The following is an 18,946-nucleotide window of genomic DNA, read 5'->3' as shown; positions in this document are numbered from 1 at the left end:
CAAGGAGTGTTTCGGATTTGGGCACTTTGTACAGTAAAACCAAACAGTAACAAAAATATCAGTTGTTTCTAACTCTTTTGCCCTTTGCTGATTGAAGGGTTTTTAGACATGACGACAAGAGGGGGAGTTGATCACGACGGCAGCGGTGGCTCGTGGAGTTGTTTGAGAAGTGGCTGTGTTTGGGTCTGCAATTAGCGGTGGTGCCGTAACTGCTAGTGGGCGGTGGTTGATATTTCTTTAGAACGGCTTCTAATTCCCCAGATCCCGAAAGAAAACTAAACCCTACTAGTTCGTAATTGGAGAACCCAAATACAATTATCTAACTACCTTAAGGATGCTAAATTTTCTCATAGAGAAAACGTCAAAATCCAGAAAAAAAAACGATGAATTCAAAACAATTAATGTTTAATAGACCATTGAAAAAGAATTAAAGGAGAAAAAAAAAAAAAAAAACTAAACCCTAATAGATAGTAAATGGAGAACCCAAACATTGTTTATGACATTTGATCCAAAAAATAAAACACATGACCCAGAAGAAGAAAGCTTCGAGCTTGGACTGGAAACGAAGAAGAGAATGAAGTCACCAAATAAAGGGTAAAACTGACTTTTACACAACACAAAAATACCTGTTTTCGTAAGAAAACTCGAAAGTGCCTAAATCTGAATACATTGCTAAGACAAATGCCTTTTTTTTAATTAACTCTTTTTTTAATGCATATACTAATAAATAAATAAAACGTGTGATTGTGAGTGAATAAACAAACACAGATACGTGTTTGTGAAGAATTGAGAATATGTTCGTAGCTCTTTCTTCTCTTTTCTCTACTTAGAATAACCCTCTCTTTCAGGCAGGTCCTAGTGTTTTCACTTCTTTATGGAAAAATTAAATATAATGAAATAGTATAAATAGTGTTACATTTATTACTTTGTACAACACACTTTGTATTTATAGTATTAAGTATATATGCTTAGATCAATAATTGACATTAATTATCATTAATCACCAATCACTCAGGAGAAAGAAGTTTCATACTCAGCTTTCATTATCACTAATGAGTGAATCACTGTATTACAACTATTTACCACAACCACTAATACTTAGAAATTATTACTAATCTACCAAACCAAAACATTATCATCCAATTCAACGGTTGTAACTGGACTGAGCAGTGTATAATCTCTGAAGCTGTCTCTTTCGGTATCTCCAAGCCACTTGAATCTGCATAGCTGCTCGTAACCTCCAATAAGGAGACTCGTACCTTATGGCTCCTTGTACTCGATTGCTTCTTAAGAATCTTGAAAACAAGCTCGTTACATCTTCAAGATCTGCTACACTCAGCGAAAACGCCTCCACGTTTGTCACACACCTAACGTTTCTGTTGCTAACCAATCCCTTCGGTGGCATCTTTATCCTCGTCCCATCTGCAAGAGTTTCAAAACATATTCAGTTCCAAGCTTTTCCTCAGTCAAGTGTCTTCTAACAAGATTTTGTGTTGTTAAAGTTATGAACACAGAGTCAAATCTTTATTAGTACCGGGATTTATAGAAGAGCGTTCAAGGCACCAAGTGAGAAGTTCTTCACCACAAACGTCGCCTTCCGATAATGGCAGAACAGAACCGTCTTCTCCAATGCTCTCCATCTCACCTCTCACTATGAATACCATTTTTTCAACTAGACCTTTGTTGTGCAACACCGTGCTACCCCTTATGTAAGTCCTCTGTTTCAGCCTCTCACGGATGGAATCTAAGATTGATTCATCCATCAAGGAAAATATCCTCACCTGCAAACATATTAACATTTCAAAGTCTTATAATTGAGTCTCAGTAGTGGTTAATCTATGCCTATTATCAATAAACAGTTAGATTCAGAACAAGATTTTGTAACAAGTACATAAAAAGTATACTAAGTGATGGATACTAAGTAATGCTTTCATGTGGCTGTTGGCTGTTGCCTATTGAAGTTTACCTTCTTGAGAAATTTGAAGAGGTGTCGTCTTATATCTCTTTGGAGATCATCAGGCATATTCTCAAAGAGCAAATCTTCGTTAACTCCTCTAGTCGCAGCCCAGTTGTAACGCTCAGCCTCACGCACTCTCCTGAAAATGTTGAACAATTATTGATGTGGATTAGTTTTTTAAGGACATTACATAGCCTACAAAAATCAAATGCCACCGTGCACAAACTTTCTTATATCTTCTGGCAACAGTCTGTGGCTCATCCACTGCTCCACATCACGCCGTCTCAGCATCATTTCCATCTCCTAAAACAGGACATACATGCACAAGTCATCATCACACACTTGGTGATTTAGCCAAGAAACTATTGAAATACTATTAGATGAAATGTGCATACCTTCGATCGAGAGATTGAAGGAAGTTGTGCATATTACCAATAAGCCGCGCAAAAAGCAAAAGCCCTAGTCCAATGATACCCATTGTAAAGAAAACTTCTCCGACTGAGTAACTTGGGGTCAAGTTTCCACAAAGTGTGCTTATTTGCTTTCAGTATTGACAAACATTTTGACATTAGTTAAGAGTTATTCAAAGACTAATAGACGTTGCAACAGAAACCAAACCTGAAATGAAGTTAAAATAGACCCCTAACTTACTTGGAATCCCCAAAACAGAGAATAACTGTATCTTGTGAAGAACTTAGACTCATTGGTAAGATTCACTGCTTTCAAGTAAATTCCATAATTCATACCATCCTCTTGAAAACAAGCATTGACACTAGAACTATTTCTCCAGAGAGCTCGTTTTGACTCCAATGCATAACTTCCACGAGCACAGTCGATAAGGTTTCTACGTTCATCCCCAGAAACATTCCAAGCATTAAACATGCATCTCTTAACTCTCTGAAAAGAACAAAACAACGGGAACAAACCTTTAAGTCACTATATAGATAGAAAGAGGATCTTTAAAAAACACAGAGTTATATTATATACCTGCAGACCAGAAAGATACCAGCAAGAACCAACAGCATGACCAACAAGCATAAAGGTAAGAAGATTAATAACAAAATTGGCCCAGGCTGACTCAAATATGAAGCCGGTCGGTGTTTGTCCAGCAAGAAGAGGTAAGAGTCTATATAACTTTGGAAGGTATTGAAAAAGAACCGTAGCCCGTATAATCAGTTTCTCAGCTTCTCCCCTGAGTGTACCCACGTGTGCTGGTATTACCCATAATATCATAACCTGAAAGCAAAAGAACGAAGAAATCTACCGTTCAAACGACATTTTTAGAGTTAAAAATAATCAAAAACATTTTGAAGGTTAATACTACAATACCTGTGGAATGGGTAACACTATGAACAGATCAAGAAAAAACTTTCCTCGGACGTAATTGCGAGCAATTTTGCTTGGATGATCAACTAACTGGCCGGCACCAACAATTCTAGATTCAGGAGCTACGTAGGCCAACCTAAACTGTAACACAAGTGACCAAAGAAGCATTAAAGCCAATAAGTTTCCTTACATAGGAGATGTGAGAACAGAGGAAACACACCTGAAGCAGTATGTTAAAGGAGAATATAAGATCCGTTATACTTCTAATAGACACCAACTTGTTAGTTGTAGGCCAATCAATCGCTATGCATTTTTTGTCCTGCAGTAGTAGTAAACTCATGAAAACTTAGACAGTCACAAGCATGATATTGATTAGAGAAAGAAAAGGAAACATACATGGTGGATCAATAAGAGGAACAAGAAGAGGGGATCTATAAAAATGGCCACTAAGCTTGAAAAGGCTAAGATTCTAGTCCAGACTTGAACGAATTTGGAATGAGGATTCATGATTCCTGGTAAGCATCTACGAGCAGAGGAGGCAAATCGCTTAGCCCAACCTCTAGCATCATCATACAGAACAGTGTGAAACTAAACAAGAACAAAATAAGAAGGAAATGAGCTATTGTTTAGTTGAGTCTCTCAAAGGTAAGTAGGAAGCAAGCAACAATGTATATACATACCCTAGAGGCAGAAACTCTGGAAGTGTGAAATTGAGCAGCTTGGCGGTTGTAGTAAGAAGGACAAGTAGTACAGTAAGGATCATTACACATCCCCAACTGTCCAGATCTCAGGAGATTTGCGTTTTGGAAGACAAAATCATCTTCAGGTGGAACGTTAATGGAATGAGGAGGTTGTTGAGGAGAAGGAGGGGAGAGAGGTTCAGTTCTGCGAGTAGAGTAAAGAGGACCACTCATTTGCACCAAACGAGGTCGTATTCTCTGGGTTCGAAGAGGACCCGTGTAGCCTAAAAGCACACTCGAGTTGTCAACTCCGTCAGTGGAGGAAACAGTTGGGTTTGAGAGGGAAAGACTACGATTCCTTGAAGTAAAAGTCCTAGTAGTGTGAGCACGAGGTGGTGTTGCTTCTGGAATCGGAAGAATGGGGAACTCTTCGTTCTCGGTTTGGGAAGCCATTTTAATTGGCCTTAGACGAAGTTGTAGAAAAGGGTTTGAGAAGAAAAGAGAAGAAGACCCTGAAACCCAATAATATAGGAGAAGAAATAAAAAAATGATGATGAGACACAGAGAGACAAAGAAAAGAAGAAGGAGAAAGAGATGATGACAGCAGAGAGACTTGGGTTTAGTCTTTTTTTTTTTTTTTAGCTCGTTAGTCAAGCAAGTGTAGACAAAAGAAAACTAATGAAGTAGTAATATACATTGAACTTTGCATGAACCCATCAACCAACGCTGAAAAAAAGAATTTGTGTGTTGTTAATTAGTAGTGAGTACTTCTTTAAAGCAAAAAGGTTGGAAGAGAGAAAACCTCAAGAAGGTGCCTTTTGTGGTAACTTTATCCAAATATGTATTTTTTTATCTAATGCATAAGAAGAATTCTGATTTCTGAGCTCTACTATTTTGTTAACTGAAACAGGAATTTAAGGTATTGGTTTTTGAGCAAATAGATTTGCGAGTTTCAAAAATAATAGCTAGATTTGGAATTCGTATGCTCCATCCATATAAATACAGTACAGAGAAGAGACATAACAAAAGAAAGAAAGAATAAATTGGAATTCTCACCAAACAACTCACAGTTGAGCTTTTTTGAATGCACATTGTACTAATAAATAAATTAAGCGTGTGACTGTGAGTGAATAAACAAACACAGATAAGCGTTTGTGAAGAATTGAGAATATGTACGTAGCTCTTTCTTCTCTTAGAATAACCCTCTCTCTCTCTTTCAGGCAGGTAGGTCCTAGTGTTTTCTCTTCTTTATGGAAAAATTAAAGATAATGAAATGATATAAATAGTGTCACCTTTATTCCTTTTTACACCACATTTTGTATTTATATATTAAGTATATGCTTAGATCAATAATTGACATTAGTTATCATTAATCACCAATCTCTCATCTTTCTGCTAATTTTTTTCAAAAAATTTGTTGTCAGACTTGTCAGTAAACCACTGAATCTCAAAATTCAAAAATATGATTTATTAAGCCCAATAGTAAACGGGCCGTAACTACTAAGTCCAAATACGCAGGCCACGTGTTAAAACATGAATGGTACAAAATCAAATGCTTGTTGCTTTGGCGGATTTTGCCTGTTAAATATGCTCTCTGCAGTACTGATACAAACTGATCAGACGTGTCAGCTATCTTCTCTCTCTCTCACTACTATTTCTTGGTTTGTATCTTCTTTCCCACTCCGATCCTTCTTTAATACTAGTGTTCAGTGATCCAAAATATCCTTTTCTGTAACATTTATTATCTTCTAGCAAAAATCATCAATGTCTCTCTCTCTTTCTTGATCTTTGCATATATTCTCATTTTGCTTTATACATTTATACAAAGCACTAACCAAAAACAAGTGTATCTCTTCCAGGTTGAAGAAGATGAAGTGCAAAAGATCCATGGAAGCTACTCATCCCCCTCCACAGTTGCCATCTCTCTCCGGTACTATTCCTCTTCCCATTTTCAAATCTCTTCTCTCTCCTCATTCTCTTTTTGGAGCTTTTCACATTTTCAAAATTTCAAAACACACAAAAGCTTGATACAGAAAACAGTGGACCCCCTTTTTCTCTTTCTTCTTAGTTTGTCTCTTTTTCTCTCACATTACTTCTTGTCTGAAAAAATGTTGGAAACAGATCTTGAAGCTCGGATGCAAATCCTTCGTGTGTCTGCCTTTGAAGAAAACAAAGGAGATGATGATACTTTTGCTCAACGAGCTGAATGGTTTTACCAGAGACGACCCCTCCTTCTCTCGCTTTGTCTTGACCTCTACAACGGCTACATTACTCTCCTGGGTCGTTCTTCTCATCCTACCAAACCGAATCTGCAGCTGCTTAAACCCACAATCTCTCGTCCTAATCACCCTCTCCAAGATGAAGACGACGACGACTGCATTTCAGACATTGATTCCGTCAGTGAGATCAGTTTCGACAGCAACTTATCTTTTCAACAACAGAGGCAAGAAGATTCTTCTGGGGTTTCAGAGAAAGTGGATGAGCTTGTATCCCAACTGGTGACCGCAAACTTGGACAAAGAGATTGTGCAACACGAGTTACTTTACAAAGAGCAGCAGTTTCACGAAGCCTCCAAGACTATAGAGCTGTTGAAGAAGTTCGTCATGTTGCTGGAGATGGAGAAGGAAGTAGCTGTTGAGGAAAACGCTAATCTTGGCTACAAGCTCACTTCTCTCTTGGAGGAGAACAGAGAGCTTGCCACAGAGGCGTTGTTCATGAAGAACGAAGCTGTTGGGCTCGCTCGGTGTGTCCTTAAGATGAGAGATGATCATTTTAACAAAGTCTGCCTTCTCCAGAACCGCATCTACTCGCTTCAGGCATCGAGGGACTCGGAGCCCGCCTATGATAAGGTTTCATCGGGATGCTTTGGCCTGGATAAGTATAAGACCAAGAAGAAGAAGGAGAACAAAACCGAAGAGAAAACTGGATTGAAGTGGTTGAAGAAGCTCAACAACATTAACCTGTTTACAAAGCCATCAGCTGCTGCTCCATCATGCTGCACCTTCAACTTACCTAATTAGCTTAATCCTTTGGTGTATTAGTATACTATGAAAAATGCATACACGACTCTGTGTGTATGCTCTATCGCTTTATTATGTGTAATGCTTTTCAGTGCATCGCCCCGATGCACAGTTTGTTGTAGCCCGCAAACAATGTGTGACTCCTTGATCCACAGTTTGTTGTAGCCCGCAAACAATGTGTGACTCCTTGATCCACATATGTATGGTTTTCATGACTCACTTATCTGGTTAAACACAACAATGTCATGACCTTCCCACTCACTAATGCTTAATGCTATATAAACATACTGTATTTCTGAAAGAACTGAGAAAGCAATAGGTTAGGAGATAGCAATGTTTCATATAAGAAGCCGAGTCTCCGGCACGATTATACTCTATGCCATTTTCTCTATATCTTCTCTCATGCTAAAATCTGAAGGAACAGAACATATAGTTGGTGACAGCAGTGGGTGGGAGCTCTTTACAAACTATACCAACTGGACACAAGGAAGAGAGTTTCATGTAGGCGATGTCCTAGGTAATTTTTCCAACTCCTGGATTTCTAAATTCAGCAAAATCAAAGTTGAATCCCATCTCACTTCTTCAGCTTTCACCTTGCTAAATCTGTCTATCTTCTTCAACAGTATTCAACTACAAAAGTGACCAGCACAATGTTATGCAAGTTAACTCTACAGCATACATAGATTGTGGAACAGACAACTACACATCTCTCTTCACCAAAGGCAACGACTCAATAATCATATCAGAAGTTGGAAAGCTATGGTTCATCTGCGGAGTGGATGATCACTGTGAAAATGGCCAGAAGCTAAGCATTAACGTAGCTCCTTGAGTACCGTAATGTTTATCAAAGATAGGCGTTTGGGTAGTCTTAGGTACCAAAATAATGTCATTAACTTTGATAATATCATCTGAATAATATTATATATACAGCGCAATGTCATTACATCTTGATACACTAATAAACTATATGCATGCCTTGCCATTCTGGAAACCCCAACCTTCTACCCAAAAAAAGAGACATTTCTTGTAAGCGTCTAGTAGAGGAAAAAGAATTACCTTTTTTATGAAAAACACGTAGACATCTATCAGTATGCATCCAGATACAACTCCCAATGTCAGAATACTTCTATGTCACATCTACATCAACAACTCTGTTCTGAAGGTTTGCAATCCGGGCCTGTAATGATAGTTAAAACACAAACAATTTTTGTAAAATGTCTCGAACAGAGCATTCACCCTGCCACATGCATATCAGCTCATCTTCCATTGGGAAGGTACCTCTATGCTTAAGTGCTAAATAAAGGAGGCAAGACATGTAACAAAACAAACCTTGAATGATTTAGATCTGCGAAGAGAAGGATCTATCTCTAGACATTTCAAGTACGACTTCTCTGCGAGATCATATTGACCTTCTGCTACGTAGACATCACCTTGGCAAATGTAGAGCTGGTAAATAAAGTCATAAAAGTAGAATTAAAATAAGAATTCAAACATGGAATCAACAAAATTAAAAAGAGTATCATTCCATAGTATACCTCAGAATAGTTAGGAGCTAAGGCCAGAGCTCGGCTTATATCTTCAAGAGCCCCAGAGTGATCAAGCATTCCCAATTTTGCTACTGCTCTGCAATCACCAGATTCTAACAATCTAACAATCTCTGAAGAAACAGTAACCAAGAGATTAAAATTTTGGTCCTTGTTGTTACCTGTGTTTGAAGATTCTATGCAAGCCACCGTAAGGTTTCAACTCTAAAGCCTGCAACCATACACATCTATGGTCAAGCAAGCTCCACAAGAACGGGAGAGGAAACTGCGACAAATATGTAAAATTCTACAGACCTGAGTGAGAAGAGCTTCAGCTTCCGAGAAGTTTCCTCCATCGATTTGAGAGAGAGCATTGTTGGTGAGCGCTAAAGCGGTGAGAGCGTCTGCGACGGCAGAGGACGAAGAAGCTTCACGACCACCGTCACCACAGAGGCTGAACAAGATTTCAGCAGCACGAGAAGGCGTGGCGCAGTGACGGAGGATGAGACCTTGAGGTAGAGCAACGAGGTTTGGACCGGCGCCGCATCGGCCGAGGCAACCGGAGGGAGTGACTCTGAGTTCGGGAGGTGCGAGAGCCGTTAAAGTCTCGAGAATCTGAAAGGAGCCTTGTCTCCGGCAGGTACGATTCGTACATACGCGAATCTCTTTCACTTGTTCTCCTGAGCTCCGGCAGCTTAACGCCGGCAAAGCAATGGAAGCCATAACGATAAGAATATGAAAATAAGAAATAAATTAAATAAATAAATGGTTTTAACCGGTTTGACTAAACCGGAATTGAATTCACAATTGTTCACAGAAGCTCAATTGGCTGAAATTAAGTTTCTGTGAACAATTGTGAAATCAATTCCGGTTTAGTCAAACCGGTTAAAACCATTTATTTATTTAATTTATTTCTTATTTTCATATTCTTAGTTTAATTGAGTTTCTGTGAACAATTGTGAAATCAATTCCGGTTTAGTCAAACCGGTTAAAACCATTATCTATTTAATTTATTTCTTAGTTTTCAGCCAATTGAGCTTCGTTTCCCAAACACTCAAACAAGAGTTTTGAGTTTTGTTCCAACTCAAAGACGAAGATAAACATCACAAGACATTGATTCTTGATCAAATTAGTCAGCTCAAAACTAAAATTGACTCTTTAAATATGAAGACAGGCTAGTACAGGACGTGTAGATTCAAAAGACACTAGACGTGGCGATTTCTCTTCACTTGAAACATGATGACTATGAAGATTACAAACAAACCCCAACAAGTCAGGAGCAACCATTTACATTAACTAAAGGTCTTAAGCCTATTGAACATCTACAATAACTGGAAAGGACATGATCATTGAAGGTTGCAAATCATTATTGTGGATCGACATCATCGTCTTGGTTTAAGAAGCGGAATCCCATAATGTATCTGTACTCTCCAGTGCCAAGACAGCGAGAACAGTCACTTAATCCACTCCCTCCACAGCTCCTACACCTGTGACCAAAACTCTAAACTTCTTGATTTCTTGAATCAAATATATCAGAGAGATACAAAGCCACAAGAACATCTTTTGTCTTCAAAATATGTGTTACCATTTGGGCCATTCTCCTCTTGGAAGCATTTCCACATCCACACAATTCGTCCTCCCTTTAATCATATTATTATAAAAAAAAAAAGAAGCAAGAATTCAATTTTCTTTATGAGACTTATTAAAGTCAAGAACCAGAGAGACAAGTTCTGTTTCATTACCTTTCCCGCAACAGTTGAAACAATCAACTCTTCCAGTTCCATGGCAGATTACACATCGGTCTTTCTCCCTTCTCTTCACACACGTCTTTGCTCCGGACTGCTAAACATCGAAATACCCCCTTAGTACTCTTATTTCAGATATCAAAAGTCTAGAGATATAGAAATTGAGGTTTTTTGGTTTCAAACCTGAGTTCTGACTCTCCATGAAGGTTTGGTGAGATAGAGCTTAGATTGCCTCTGCGTAGGTTTAGAATTCGGAACGCCTTCCTCTGGCCGGACAGCCATCGCCGCCGCGGGAGGTAGACACACGTTCGCCGCCATCTCCGTCACTCTTTCAGTCTACTACACACCACAATTGCTCTGTTCCTTTTGTGATCCTCTCTCGGCCCTAAGGCCCATCTCTCTATTAAGCCTTTTTGAATCTGGCTAACTCTGATTCTTCTCAATAAACCCGTTGCCAAATATACCAAACCGGATCGATTTTTAAAGTTCGGTTCAATTTTATTCGATTTCTATTATTAAACCAAACTAACTAAACCAAACAGAGTTCAAACCAAATGAGAAACAATGAGTCAGTGACTCAAAGCTTTGACTATTGAAATCATTACTGTTGTTATGGAGTATGGACCAATCCAATTGATGTTTACTTCTCCAGCAATCTATACTATTAAAAGGGAAGCATTTTTAATAAGTAAACATAGATTAAGAGATTATTACATAAAATGCTACTCAAAACAGAATAAGGATATGTATAAATTGTGGAGCCAAACAGAAATAACTAGTGAGGAACTGTGGAGTTAAACAAATATTATATGTGATATGTTTAGCAAAAAAATCGGAACCAAACAGATTGATATTTAATTGTAGTAGCCAAACAAATATAAAATGATTATTAATACATAAAAATTGGAGACAAAAAATATGGTAACACAATATACCCACGTAATTAGCTACCACACTTAAAGCAAAGAAAATCTATCCACGTAATTAGCATATCATACTTTATTACCATTATGAAAATTCAATTTTAGAATATCTTATACAAAAATATATATGCGGTTAATTAAAGAAACGTATTTAACAATTTACACGCAAATTTTGGAAACTTAACATAATCTAAACGATTTCGAAATATTCTAATTTACAAAATCTTAGCAATTTACCAAATCTTAGCAATACATTTTAAACGACTTCTTTTGTTGTATAAATATTATAGTAATCTAAATCATTTTCAACTCAACAAAAACTCTTAAATCTATTTTACTCTAAAACCAAAACCTTTTAGCTTCTTGTGTTTTCTGTTAAATTTTTTTTCCAGATTGTTATATGCATATTAACATGTTCTGTTTAATATTTGTCTCTCTTTTTATTTATAATTATTTGTTCTTTGTTAGATTTTATTTAAATAAACTAACAACTACAGTGTGTTTATGTAGGTTTTACAGTAAACATAGCTTGAGAAGCCTAAGGAGCCGCCTCCTAATTTAAGATCATAAGTTGAAATTTTGTATACAGAGATTATAACATATGCTAATTTTCAGAGTGATTTTCTAAGTATAGGTTTAAGAGCATGAAAAGATGAATTATTTTTGAATAAGACAGTGAATTCTGAAAGTATTCCAGAACCTATAGTTATTATTTTCTATATTATTTTGTTTCTGTTTTTTGATTAAATACTTTTTTTTCCATTTTATAAAGCAGAGAGGATTAATATTCTCACCTCTATTTGTATAAAATGGCATGATCGTGCATATGCTTATGTTTCTTTGCTTTCTATTATGACTTACACCAATAAATCTTCAAGCTTATAAATTCTTTGTTAATATGTTAAAAAAAATAATCTATTTGGGGGATGCCATTGCAGGGAGGATTTGGGAAGGTCACAACATATTGTGGTTTAATTGTGTAGGGTCTACAGAACTGTCTTCTAATTTCATGTTGATAAAATTTTATATTTAAAAAATATAATAGAAATTTTCCATTGGATATTTAAATGGTCGTCACAACCTTCTAAGTGCAAGTTATCAGTGTAAAGGTTATTGGCACAACAATACAATAAAGATCTTATGTTTTTGTGACATTGGTTATTCATTTCTAATTTGTTAGCCATTTAGTCATTTACATTTTGTAGTTAAGTTATGTTACTTTATGATATAAAGTAAGAGATTAAATGACGACTAAACCTGAAAATTATGTAGAAATTCAACTCAACATAAGACATGGATCACATAAGAAGCAAGTATGAAACCATTTTAAAATAGCTTAGGTACCCCTAATTGGTGAAGGCTTTTAAGGTTTAAAAGTATTTAAAAGTTGAACAATTGTTGGGTTCACCCCTAGGGGTGAACCACTCTTATTCACCCCCTATTAACTAAGGAAACAAATGATTAATTAAAGAAACAAAATCTGTATATCAATTATTTTTATAATTGTTAATTCTAAATATTATATTATAGTTTTTAATTATAATATCAAAATTCAAATTACTTTTTTATAAACCCAAACCGACAATTTTTTTAATTGTGTAATTTAAACTCTAACCACTCTTTTATAAACCCAAATTGAAATACAATTTTGTTTAATTGTAAAATCTAAACCCTAACTACTCTTTTATGAACCCAAACCGACATATAATTTTCTTCAATTGTAAAATCTAAACCCTAACCACTCTTTTATAAACCCAACCGATATATAAATTTGTAGATTGTAAAATCTAAATCCTAAACCCTAACCACTTTTTTATAAACCCAAACCGACATATAATTTCGTTTAATTATAAAATCTAAATCCTAACCACTAATTTGTAAACCCAAACCGACATATAATTTTGTTTAATTATAAAATCTAAACCCTAATCACTCTTTTATAAACCCAAACCGACATATATTTGTTTTTAATTGTAAAATCTACGCTCTAATCATTTTTTTATAAACCTAAACCGACATAATTTCCTTATTAAAAAATCTACAGAATTTGTTTCCTTTATTTGTTTTGTCTTTTTATTTTAATTTTGATTTATTTTATAAATATGATATATGACATGGCGTTTTGTTGTATTTTGATTGGTTAATTAAGAGGGGGTGAATATAAGAGGTTCACCCCTAGGGGTGAAACCAAGAATTTTTCTTAAAAGTTTTAGAAGTATTTTATTTGTCAATCCCGCTTTTATGACGTTTTAAAAGTTTTAACAGTCACATATTTTTAGGTTATTTGCAAACTTTTAGAAATAAACAAAATATATTATTATATACCTAACTTTCAAATATATATTATATAATATATAAGATTAATACATGTTAATTTAATCCATCACTAATCCGGTTCAAATGCGTGCCTATCGGGAGAGGTTTGACCCGCTTGACAATTTAGACCATTCGGTTTTGGAAGTTTTAATTTTTTTGACAGTTTTTTTATCCAATTTCATAGCTCAGAGGTTTAATACAAATTTAACCAGTCACTAATCCATTTCACAATTCTATTCGGATCTATCTTCATATGAAATCTAATTTTATTATTTCAAACATTGATAAATTGGATGAAACTAAACCAATATAAGTTTAAACTGTAAAAATTATAACCAATAATTATATTAATAAATATATCACCGTAAATAATATATTACAAAATTTAAAGAAAATTTAATTTTGAAATCATTCCGTGCGGGTCTGAATCTAGTTCAAAATAATAATACACATTTGTGAGTTGGTTATTGCTTTCTTTTTGTCAAATATATACTCAAGATGTTCCCTCTTCCATTGTATTTAGAAAAATGCTTAAGTTACAAGCAACCAATTTTGGATTATAAATGAATAAAAATAGAAAACAGAACCAACTTCTATTGTCATCCCCATCTTTGCCAACCTGTTGACTATAATTAAAAAGCCCACATGATGATTAGTTTCCAAAAACTTCATCTCATTCTCTTCCTGTTTCACATTAGAGATTAAGAATCAAAACCTCATAAAAAATTCACAGAAGGTAAAAAAGAGGAGCCTGAAGCTTGGCCTTACAGTCGAAAGTAGCCCAGCTTGATGGTGGAGCTATGGTGGTTCTTCTATTCTGATTCAATTCGTTGGAGAAAATCTCATTCTTTTGATTTGGTTTCTTAACTTCCAGCCCCACTGGTAGAGGTAGAGCATATACATTCTCCTTCATATCTACCGAACCCTGCATTACATAACGGTTTATGAGAAAAAATGACTCAAGATCCTTCTAGAAAAAGGTTTCTTGATTCTTGCCGTAGGATCAATGGTGATGAAAATGAATTTGTTTGCATTGAGAAAGTGAACTTTGTGAGAGATACCACATACCGCGCGAATTCTTGTTTCTGGAGGTGTTGCGTGAAGAACATGATTACGAAGGATCTCTTCGTCAAGTGAAAGAGTTCTTTTCTTTGGAGTTTCAGGCTTAAATCCGCTCTCTACCAAGTGACTAACTTTGCAGCTTAGATTACTAACTATAGGAGCCGGTTGAACTCCTTTAGGTGAAACCCATTTCTTCTCATTATATCTAAAAAACAAACACAAACATAAGAAAACAAGATCCAAGCTAGAGTTTGTCTTGTAAGCAACGAAGGCAACGCTTTCTAGCATAGTAAAGAATCAATACTTGGCTCTTATAAACATGTCGCTTGAACTTCTCTCGAAATGAGGAGGCATTTCTGATTCCCAATACTGATTTGCCTTAGCATTACCGGTAGCTAGACCCGAGAATAAGATGCATTATGGGATTGTTATGATGAATTCAACTACTGAATGGGTTTCATTATATAACAAAAAGAGGAGCTTACATTGCATGAAAGCAACCTGATCTGGAAGCCATGTATCCAAAGTTATAGACCTTACCTGTTTTCAGAAAATTCATCAGTAACACTAAATTTGTATGATTCATCTTCAACACAAATCAATTAAAAAGAGAGATGATTTAAGGAGGCACCTGTGAGATATGGACGCCAAGGCTACGATGGATTCCAGAGCATTGCATACAAATGAATATCCCAAGGTTCACACTTGCCCATCTTGGTGCCCTGTAAAATAAAGATAGATCCAACAACACAAAGCTCTTACCATTTTTGTTCAATGATCGTTATTAAAAAGATGTTATCATCAACCATGCTTACTTTGATCTACAATCTGCACATTCTCGATTGTCCTGGTGCTTCAAAAGTGCTTCCAATATCTATAACCCACACAAATCTCTAACCTTTTAGCCTTCCAGACGCAAAATCAAAAAAAAAAAAAGAATGAGAGGGGAAACAAAAAAAAAAAGATGTGACCTTGGAATGTTTGGCGTTAAGCTCCTTGGAAACAGAGGCCTTCCCGTTCATTCTGATGAAAGATAATCACAGAGACAGAGAGAGAGAGAGAAAGAGAGAGGCAATTGAAAAATCAAACCAAGTTTGTAAACAGAGAGCGAAATTGATTTTTTTTTAAGGAAGAACGGATTTGAAGGAGAGAAGAGGGAAAGAGAAAGAGAGAGAGAGAGAAGGAGAAGTGACGGTTTCTCTCGTTACCCCTTTTATATCTGTCACTGCGACACCTCATCTCTCTATTTTTGTTAGTTTTTAATCGAAGATGATGGAGTCAAAAGACTCAAAGCAAAAAGTATGGATTTTTCAAATTCCTAGCTCTCGAAAACCCGATTTGATCACTCATGCTCAAACCTTCGAAAACCCAATTGAAAGAATCGATTTTTCTTCTGAGCACAATCGACGATTCCACCTCAATTTTGCTCAGGTTAGCATCTTCTCTCATCTGAGCCTCATGGGTTACATCAAAAATCTATCTTTGTGTCCTTAATCCACCCAAGTTTGGGGTTTTTCATGTGATCTATATGGTTACGATCATGAATCTAAAAGATCTTTATATACGAGTTACGTCATACAGGTAAAAGGAAAAAAATTGAAGAAGCATCATTACACTTATATTTGAGTTTTTAAGAAGATCTACTCAGGAAGTTGTCGACCTTTGAATTGGTTGCAGCAGAGAGAAACTTCATACAAACAGGTGGGTTTACTCCAGCTATAGCGAGCACTGAGCTTGGCAAAGACCAAATGCCATCTCCACATATCAAACCAGAAGCCACCGCTGTTCCAAAAGCTTCAGCCTTAGCTGCATCTACTCTTTCCCAGATGAAAAGTATTAAACTTCCCACACACATGTCAATTGCAAAGTAAGGTCCCAAGAAGAACGGTATAGCCATTGCCATTGGAAGAGGAATGAACCTTCCCCATTTGCTCTTGAGACTATCTTTTACTATGTTTACTAGAATCGCCACACTGAAGAAGGCGTAGCATAGAACGAGGCATTCTCTTGGTAGAGATGAGACACCTTCCACTCCTAGTTTAGCCATACTTCGATATACTGTAGCAAACGGTGCAGGGTATTCACTGTTTGGGAGTCCTAAATCATCAAACGCCTTGTAGAATAGCCAGAACACGCAAGGTGATACCACACAACCCATTGCTGTTCCAATCACTTGGCTTACAAACATTGACTTTGGTGATGATAACGTGAGGTAGCCTGTCTTAAAGTCCTGTGTCAGATCCGAAGCTGTCGAGACTATATTCATCATGACACCACATGCTGCTAGACCAGCCAGCATACCACCATGCTCAGAGCCAGCCCAAGCTCCGATTGTGAATATGGCGAGCTTTCCATAAGTTGAAGCCAAGGACCAGTCTGTGAGTCCAGCTCCATAAGCGTTACAAAAAGCTAAGACAGGCGCGCAGATATATATGACCAGAATGTAATACCATCTTAGCTGGTGAAACATGTGAGGGAGGATGGCTGTTGATGTTGCAGCGATTATGATATAACCTCCAACAGCAAACCAAGTCGGGATTTGGTCTTTGAGGAAGAATCTTGTACGACGTTGATCATCATAAGACTGCTTTGGGCTTAATGGGGAAGCATGAGGGTCTTCTTCTAGTGTGAAGGAGGTTCTTGAAATAGACGTTGTCGTGCCTCGAAGCTGTACAAATAGTCCTGAAAGTGTCCGGCTCAGCACCTTGCAAAAGTTGTATAAGCCATCTCCTAGGATTATAGCAACAGCTATAAACACCTGAAAGAAAAAAAAACATAGTTCAGTACAAAGAGATTAACTTGAAGCCGAACGATTCATAGAGAGAATTAACTGAGAAATGTTATAGAGAGTTTAGTTTGCCTTGTAAGCTTGGAGACCATGCATGCTGCTGGATGGGACATTATCAGGGAACCAATCTCCCTTTTTGGTTTCAATAAGAGGCCACATTATCCCCCAAGAGAGGATTCCTCCCAAAAGGACAGAGATGTTGATTATATACGGACATATCATTCCAACACCAACATATGTTGCTGAAAAATCAAAGTAGAACCTGTTTGTATATCAGACTCTCACCAGAAAGGAACCAGATTGTGGTTCAAGCCAATGCTCTATAATTTCGAGTTATGTGAATTGTTTGTTGAGCTTACTTGTACTGGTAAGCTTTGAGTCCAAATGTTGGGAAGTTGGAGAACCCACAATTTTCTCCACCAGTAAAGAACCATTGGAAGAAACTCCATAAGAAGCTTATAGAGAAAAATTTCCCCAACACCCTCACTTGTTTCCTGATGCAGAGAGCAGCATGGAGTCAAAAAGAAGCAGAGAACTCAAGACTTGAAAGTGCATAAAGTGAAGTGAAAGGTTAGTACTTTGCTAGCTTGACTCCTTGAGGGGTGTGAAAGCTGTTGATAAGATGAGCTGTTGCAGTACCACTTGGGTATGTTAGTTTGAAGTCTATTACCATTATCTGCAAACACACAGAAATTGACAATGCAATATCTCATAAATCCATTGTTCCTTTTTGGTTCACAAGAGAGAAAGCAGGAAACAAAAAAGTTATGAGTTATGACCAACCTTTCGCAGGGGAACAACCGAGAAGAGGCCAAGGAAGCTGACAACAAAGAGGAAACCCATAATCCAACCCAAAGAAGGGTTCTTCACCCCACGGTAAGCATCTCCGGATTGGTTTGCAATTCGTTCACTCATGCCAAAGAGGTATGTTCCAAAGCCTCCTGTATAAATTTCATATACCCAAGTAGATGCATTTATTATAAAGCAAAAACCTTGACATAACTAGAAAGAGAGAGAGTTTGCCAAAAAAACTAGAAAGAGAGAGAAAGCAGGTGAGTGATGAGTACAAAAGACTCGACACATTTGTACTTTTATATCAGAATGTCACAAAACACACGCAAGAAAAACTACGGCAAGATGCAATTAAAAACTGATTTCTAATTCAATGTGAAGATGAGTTTTCTTTACCGCTAAAGGCAATGCCAGAAGAAGCAACAACACAGGTCTGAATAACAGTATTCTCCTGGCGAGTAAATGGCTGTTTCAAGAACCCAGACCTATGGAGCATCTTGGTCCATGTCTTGACAAAGAAGAAACCCAGAAGACCAGCTGAGACGTTGAGCGAAGGTATGATTCCCGTTGTGAGGTTAAGCTTCATAACAATGAAGCTAAACAAGATGCTTAGGAAAAAGCTCACTACAAAAGCCCTCAAGGTCAGCTGCTTCTTCCAAGAAGGTACTTCTCTACTCTCAAAGATCTTCTCCACAGATTCATCCTCTTCCTCTTCATCTTCGTCTTCTTCTTCAACATACTTGTTCTTGGCTTTCTCTGATTCTGGACTAAAACCAGTTTCTTGCAACTCATGTTCTACAATCTGACGATCTCC

General features: G+C 36.9%; 7 protein-coding genes across 14 annotated transcripts in view; 2 read left to right on the top strand and 5 right to left on the bottom strand.

Moving 5' to 3' along the window:
* LOC104746115 (putative cyclic nucleotide-gated ion channel 19) lies at positions 1,011-4,664 on the bottom strand. The gene is made up of 11 exons (XM_010467523.2): positions 3,964-4,664; positions 3,680-3,871; positions 3,504-3,602; positions 3,287-3,424; positions 2,945-3,193; positions 2,609-2,854; positions 2,349-2,498; positions 2,184-2,257; positions 1,967-2,096; positions 1,535-1,781; positions 1,011-1,422 (listed from the first exon to the last, which is right to left on the bottom strand). The coding sequence occupies exons 1-11, from the start codon at positions 4,414-4,416 to the stop codon at positions 1,145-1,147; spliced, it is 2,256 nt and encodes a 751-aa protein (XP_010465825.1). The 5' UTR covers positions 4,417-4,664; the 3' UTR covers positions 1,011-1,144.
* LOC104746116 (kinase-interacting family protein-like) lies at positions 5,453-7,234 on the top strand. 2 transcript variants are annotated; one of them, XM_010467524.2, is made up of 3 exons: positions 5,453-5,624; positions 5,823-5,893; positions 6,085-7,234. In XM_010467524.2, exons 1-3 carry the CDS (start codon positions 5,497-5,499, stop codon positions 6,981-6,983), a joined length of 1,098 nt encoding a protein of 365 aa, XP_010465826.1. In that variant the 5' UTR covers positions 5,453-5,496; the 3' UTR covers positions 6,984-7,234. The 2 variants fall into 2 exon arrangements, with proteins under 2 accessions (XP_010465826.1, XP_010465827.1); XM_010467525.2 differs by lacking the exon at positions 5,453-5,624 and adding an exon at positions 5,631-5,729.
* LOC104746118 lies at positions 7,123-9,229 on the bottom strand. 4 transcript variants are annotated; one of them, XR_002035354.1, is made up of 6 exons: positions 8,822-9,229; positions 8,689-8,738; positions 8,519-8,606; positions 8,313-8,429; positions 8,040-8,160; positions 7,123-7,207 (listed from the first exon to the last, which is right to left on the bottom strand). XR_002035354.1 is itself a non-coding variant. In XM_010467527.1 (5 exons), the coding sequence occupies exons 1-5, from the start codon at positions 9,227-9,229 to the stop codon at positions 8,110-8,112; spliced, it is 714 nt and encodes a 237-aa protein (XP_010465829.1). In that variant the 3' UTR covers positions 7,855-8,109. The 4 variants fall into 4 exon arrangements, 1 of the variants encoding a protein (XP_010465829.1); XR_760819.2 differs by lacking the exon at positions 7,123-7,207 and adding an exon at positions 7,499-7,613; XR_760820.2 differs by lacking the exon at positions 7,123-7,207 and adding an exon at positions 7,687-7,769.
* LOC104746117 (mavicyanin-like) lies at positions 7,307-7,832 on the top strand. The gene is made up of 2 exons (XM_010467526.2): positions 7,307-7,500; positions 7,607-7,832. Exons 1-2 carry the CDS (start codon positions 7,317-7,319, stop codon positions 7,810-7,812), a joined length of 390 nt encoding a protein of 129 aa, XP_010465828.1. The 5' UTR covers positions 7,307-7,316; the 3' UTR covers positions 7,813-7,832.
* Positions 9,627-10,664, bottom strand: LOC104746114. Of its 2 annotated transcripts, none has more exons than XM_010467521.2 (4): positions 10,435-10,664; positions 10,249-10,348; positions 10,092-10,146; positions 9,627-9,993 (listed from the first exon to the last, which is right to left on the bottom strand). In XM_010467521.2, the coding sequence occupies exons 1-4, from the start codon at positions 10,567-10,569 to the stop codon at positions 9,873-9,875; spliced, it is 411 nt and encodes a 136-aa protein (XP_010465823.1). In that variant the 5' UTR covers positions 10,570-10,664; the 3' UTR covers positions 9,627-9,872. The 2 variants fall into 2 exon arrangements, with proteins under 2 accessions (XP_010465823.1, XP_010465824.1); XM_010467522.2 differs by having other exon boundaries at positions 10,249-10,345.
* LOC104746113 (probable ADP-ribosylation factor GTPase-activating protein AGD15) lies at positions 13,923-15,725 on the bottom strand. The gene is made up of 8 exons (XM_010467519.2): positions 15,524-15,725; positions 15,368-15,426; positions 15,184-15,274; positions 15,038-15,092; positions 14,857-14,947; positions 14,559-14,757; positions 14,259-14,415; positions 13,923-14,174 (listed from the first exon to the last, which is right to left on the bottom strand). Coding segments are annotated over exons 1-8 (705 nt in total). The 5' UTR covers positions 15,575-15,725; the 3' UTR covers positions 13,923-14,172.
* LOC104746112 (probable metal-nicotianamine transporter YSL5) overlaps positions 16,085-18,946 on the bottom strand; it is a 3,699-nt gene continuing 837 nt past the window's right edge. Inside the window, exons 2-7 of one of the 3 annotated variants that reach the window (XM_019237160.1) lie at positions 18,529-18,906; positions 18,124-18,281; positions 17,919-18,016; positions 17,700-17,834; positions 17,413-17,602; positions 16,085-17,310 (exon numbers count right to left, since the gene is read on the bottom strand). In XM_019237160.1, coding sequence (XP_019092705.1) covers positions 16,183-17,310; positions 17,413-17,602; positions 17,700-17,834; positions 17,919-18,016; positions 18,124-18,281; positions 18,529-18,906 — 2,087 coding nt within the window. In that variant the 3' untranslated portion in view covers positions 16,085-16,182. Of the gene's footprint in view, positions 17,311-17,412; positions 17,603-17,699; positions 17,835-17,918; positions 18,017-18,123; positions 18,282-18,528; positions 18,907-18,946 lie in introns of those variants that run through there. The other 2 variants (XM_010467518.2, XM_010467517.2) reach the window with 2 other exon arrangements.

Source organism: Camelina sativa, chromosome 15 (genome assembly GCF_000633955.1).
Source record: "Camelina sativa cultivar DH55 chromosome 15, Cs, whole genome shotgun sequence".
Lineage (NCBI taxonomy): Eukaryota > Viridiplantae > Streptophyta > Magnoliopsida > Brassicales > Brassicaceae > Camelina > Camelina sativa.
Note: the sequence above shows the minus strand (reverse complement) of the source record. Positions and strands in the feature narration are given on the sequence as shown.

Bases quoted from the DNA above. Each gene is read 5' to 3' on its own strand.
- LOC104746115 (XM_010467523.2), bottom strand. From the start codon at position 4,416: ATGGCTTCCCAAACCGAGAACGAAGAGTTCCCCATTCTTCCGATTCCA. The intron at 3,425-3,503 runs GTGTGTTTCCTC...CTTGTGTTACAG, and splicing joins CCTTTAACATACTGCTTCAG to TTTAGGTTGGCCTACGTAGC. The intron at 1,423-1,534 runs GTACTAATAAAG...AAACTCTTGCAG, and splicing joins ACGCTCTTCTATAAATCCCG to ATGGGACGAGGATAAAGATG.
- LOC104746116 (XM_010467524.2), top strand. From the start codon at position 5,497: ATGAATGGTACAAAATCAAATGCTTGTTGCTTTGGCGGATTTTGCCTG. The intron at 5,625-5,822 runs GTTTGTATCTTC...TATCTCTTCCAG, and splicing joins TCTCTCACTACTATTTCTTG to GTTGAAGAAGATGAAGTGCA. The intron at 5,894-6,084 runs GTACTATTCCTC...TGTTGGAAACAG, and splicing joins ACAGTTGCCATCTCTCTCCG to ATCTTGAAGCTCGGATGCAA.
- LOC104746117 (XM_010467526.2), top strand. From the start codon at position 7,317: ATGTTTCATATAAGAAGCCGAGTCTCCGGCACGATTATACTCTATGCC. The intron at 7,501-7,606 runs GTAATTTTTCCA...CTTCTTCAACAG, and splicing joins TCATGTAGGCGATGTCCTAG to TATTCAACTACAAAAGTGAC.
- LOC104746118 (XM_010467527.1), bottom strand. From the start codon at position 9,229: ATGGCTTCCATTGCTTTGCCGGCGTTAAGCTGCCGGAGCTCAGGAGAA. The intron at 8,739-8,821 runs GTCTGTAGAATT...GTATGGTTGCAG, and splicing joins CTGAAGCTCTTCTCACTCAG to GCTTTAGAGTTGAAACCTTA. The intron at 8,607-8,688 runs GTAACAACAAGG...TGGTGATTGCAG, and splicing joins CATAGAATCTTCAAACACAG to AGCAGTAGCAAAATTGGGAA.
- LOC104746114 (XM_010467521.2), bottom strand. From the start codon at position 10,569: ATGGCGGCGAACGTGTGTCTACCTCCCGCGGCGGCGATGGCTGTCCGG. The intron at 10,349-10,434 runs GTTTGAAACCAA...TTCGATGTTTAG, and splicing joins CATGGAGAGTCAGAACTCAG to CAGTCCGGAGCAAAGACGTG. The intron at 9,994-10,091 runs GTAACACATATT...TTTTGGTCACAG, and splicing joins AGAGGAGAATGGCCCAAATG to GTGTAGGAGCTGTGGAGGGA.
- LOC104746113 (XM_010467519.2), bottom strand. From the start codon at position 15,574: ATGAACGGGAAGGCCTCTGTTTCCAAGGAGCTTAACGCCAAACATTCC. The intron at 15,427-15,523 runs GTCACATCTTTT...TGTGGGTTATAG, and splicing joins TTAACGCCAAACATTCCAAG to ATATTGGAAGCACTTTTGAA. The intron at 14,948-15,037 runs GTAAGCTCCTCT...TCTCGGGTCTAG, and splicing joins TCAGGTTGCTTTCATGCAAT to CTACCGGTAATGCTAAGGCA.